Below are 3,613 nucleotides of genomic sequence, written 5' to 3' on the forward strand. Positions count from 1 at the left end.
TTTTTTTTTTTTTTTAATTACATTCTTTTTTAAACGAATATCTTAGCTAGACATGGTGGCACACGCCTGTTATCCTACGACTCCGCACACTGAGGCAGGAGGATCGCCATGAGTTAGAGGCTAGCCTGGACTACAACGTGAATTCAATGCTGGTCTGAAGTACATAGCAAGACGCTGTCTCAAAATAAGAATTTTGTAAAATCTTGCCAATAACTTACTATCTCATGTTCAAATCAGTGGCTTGAGTAAACTTTTCTGTTATATTTAGTACTTGTTCTAGAATTTTGAGAAGAGCCTCTACTTTTCACTTGTAGCATTAAGCCACTAGACTGTGTTTTCCCTGCAAAATGGGAGGACATGAATCGTTGTGGCTGTCGCCTCTAGGACCCCAGCGTGGCCGACAAGAGGGACTGGAAGCCTGTGCACTGCGCGGCTTTCCACGGGCGGCTGGGCTGCCTGCAGCTGCTCGTGAAGTGGGGGTGTGGCACTGAAGACGTGGACAGCGGCGGCAATCTTCCAGGTGTGCCACAGAAGCGCTACTTCCTCCTTACTGTGTTTTCACTGTTCGATTATATTTAATATATTTAAATTGTCCTCATTTTAGTAGATGTTTTGCGAAACTTGAATAGTAAAGTGTTGACGTGAACGTTTTTGTATCGTGCCGATGCTCTGTACTCTCGGGACTGCTTCTCTTCCCCTGGTACTGTCAGCCAAAGAAAGGGAAAATGGCGAAGTTCAGCGGGCAGCGGCTCTCGTGGGCAACTGTTCTTTCATCTGCTGTCTTGGATTCTTATTTTTTCACTTTATATCCTCCTTCTGCACAGAGAATTTCCAAGATTTTAAAAATAATAACAAAAGAAGACCATAGTGTATTTGAGGAATGTGCTACCACAGTTGTGTGAGCCGCAGTTAGCTGCCCGGTGGGAAGCTAGCCGCCAGAAGCGCTGTGAGCTCGGAGGTGGGCGAGGGAAGGCCCTGGGACGGCTTCTGAAGTCTTCAGAGGCTCGCGGGGACAGCAGCGTGACGGGCTGCTCTCGGAAGCCCTGGCTCCCAGCGTCACCTGGGCTCCCCAGCCGCCCCCAGCCCCACCTTCACACTGCCACGTGGGGTGGGTGAGCTTCTGTCTGAAGTGTGTGTTTGCATGTGCCCTTAGTGAAGAGTTTTTGATATGAACTCTTTATTTTAGTGTGTGTCTCTGGAAGTGATTTTATGTCACCCTCCTCCTTTTTGTTTTTATTTTTCACTTTGTTCAGTTTATAAAAACAAGCTTTAAATTGAGGTGTAATTCGCACATGGTGAAGTGTCCAGCCCAGGTGAAAAGCCCAGTTAGTTTCCTTTGGTGAACACTTTTTCTTTTCTGTGGTTGCTGTTCAGGTGAAGCATTGAATCTCACTAACGCCCTGATTTCTCCCTCATGACCTTTTTTCAGTTACTTCTGCCCTCTAAAGCTAATCACTAATTTCCAATATAAAAATTATTTTCTTTTCACTTTAGCAGTCTATAAAATAATATACCTGTATTTTTTCTATCTACCTTATTTTGCTTTTCCAGTCTGGTTGTACCAATGCACATACCCATTAGCAATGTTTAATGGGTTTTTAGTTGCTCCCCTTTCTTGTTTATTATTTTTTAAACTTTTAGTTATTCTGATGACTATAGAGTGAAATAGCTTGTTGTACTTCAATTTACAGATACTTCAGTGGCTAAAAATACTGAACATAATATGTTTAATGGCCACTTGATTATTTTCTTTTGGGTTTTTTGTCTTACTGAATTGCAGTAGGCATCACATACTTTTTGAATTTTGTCAGTTATATGTGTTGCAAATAACTTTTCATGCAAATATTTTTCCATTTTCTGACTCTCCCCTCCACCCCCACTTTTGAGATGGTCTCACTATGCAGTTTAAACTGGCCTCTGGTGAGCCGCCTGCCTCAGCCCCCTCAAGGCTGGGGTTACAATAAGCCTGTGCCACCGTGCTTGCCTCAGCCTTTCATTCCTTTAAGAGACTTTTGGTAGCTGGACATGAGGGTGTATGCTTGTTGTGCTCTTGTGAGATTGAGGGAAGAGGAGGAAAAACTGAAGCCCATCCTAGGTAATTTTGGTGACCTAGCAAGATCCTGACTCCAAATCAAAAATAAAGAAATAAATAAAAATAGGTGCTTCTAATATAATTTCTGGAGCCCTGTTTTTACATGATAGTTACCTGGTTTCTGTAAGGTCATGGCAGATGTAGTCATTTAAGAAGTAGGCTCCTGCTGTGGTGTGACAGGAGGCTGGTGGCAGGGACAGGAGCTGGGAGCACGTCCATGTGCCTTGTGGGGGAAGCTCTGTCACGGGGGGTGGTCCCTTCCCCGTGAGGAATAGAGCTGATATGCTGTGTTTCAAGGTAGTTCATTAATTTTAACGCTCAGCTCTTTTTCTCTCTTACCTGCAGTTCACTTGGCAGCCATGGAAGGCCACCTGCATTGCTTCAAGTTCCTGCTCAGCAGAATGAGCCCCAGCACGCATGCTTTGAAAGCCTTTAATGACAACGGAGAGAATGCCGTGGACCTGGCGCAGAGGTTCTGCAAGCAGAACATCCTACGGTTCATCCAAGGAGCTGTGTGGGAAGGAAATGGCCTGGAAGATCAGGAAAGTAAGTCATGAAGTTGAGATAGATTCACATGTAAGGTCGTGATGCTGCTAGTGTAGTAAGGAGAATCAGGGTGGTAGGAATAGAAAGAACTTCTAGGACAGATGTGCCATTGAAATTTGTTACATATTGTTGTCAACATATTCTTCCAGATTCTTTAATATGAAACATTTTTAAGAAAAGTTAGTATATATTAACACGTGGAACATCGTTAAAATTATAGACTTAAGAATAAAGTACTAAAATCGAACTCTTCTAGATCTCTGTAATACCATTAATTTTATTTTATTTCTCACCAGTAGGGTTTTTTTTTTTTTTAATTTATTTTTAGGGTGTTGGGGTCTCACTGCTAGATCGGACTTGTAGTAGTGACCCACCTGTTTACAGCCTCCCAAGAGCTGGGATTACAGGTGTGTGCCACCACGCCCACTCTCAATTGCAGTCTCAGTGTGCCCCACGAGCAGGGCCGGCCTGGCAGGCCCAGGGAGTGAGCTATGTGGCCAGCCCTTATTTTGGATTTATCATTCCATTATATATAAAAGGATATATAAAATTGTCTATTTACCTATATTCTTCTCTTTTATTTTGTTTTAACTTATGTATTTGGTACAGGGTCTCACTATGTAGCTTGAACTCTTAGTGACCCTCCTGTTTTCAGCTCCTCAGTGCTGGGATTACAGGTGTGTGCCACCACACCCAGACTTGGTAGCTGATTCAGCACACCTGGGGGCAGGGCCAGCACGGCATGTGCTGCCGGGGTTCGAACCCCAGTCCCTGCACTTGCCTAAGCAGGCACTTAGTCTGCTGAGCTATCTTGCCAACCCTTATTTTTCTCTCTTTTAAAAATTTCATTCTTTAAAAAGTAAAAGATAAAAATGAGAATAAAACAAAAAGCATACAAAAGAAAAATGCAGTCTGTAATTTTTCTTAGTAATTTAAATTTCTTTGTTTAATTGGGCTTATTGTACATTTTAAATA

The 3,613-nt window shown here is 42.8% G+C and overlaps 1 protein-coding gene across 1 annotated transcript in view; it reads left to right on the plus strand.

The window, feature by feature from the left end:
• Ankrd42 (ankyrin repeat domain 42) overlaps window positions 1–3,613 on the plus strand; it is a 70,092-nt gene that overhangs the window by 24,190 nt on the left and 42,289 nt on the right. The window contains exons 6-7 of the mRNA XM_023716647.1: window positions 385–520; window positions 2,438–2,638. Coding sequence (XP_023572415.1) covers window positions 385–520; window positions 2,438–2,638 — 337 coding nt within the window. The remainder of the gene's footprint in view (window positions 1–384; window positions 521–2,437; window positions 2,639–3,613) is intronic.

The sequence above is a fragment of the Octodon degus genome, unplaced genomic scaffold (assembly GCF_000260255.1).
Source record: "Octodon degus isolate 3935 unplaced genomic scaffold, OctDeg1.0 scaffold00049, whole genome shotgun sequence".
Taxonomy (NCBI): Eukaryota; Metazoa; Chordata; class Mammalia; order Rodentia; family Octodontidae; genus Octodon; species Octodon degus.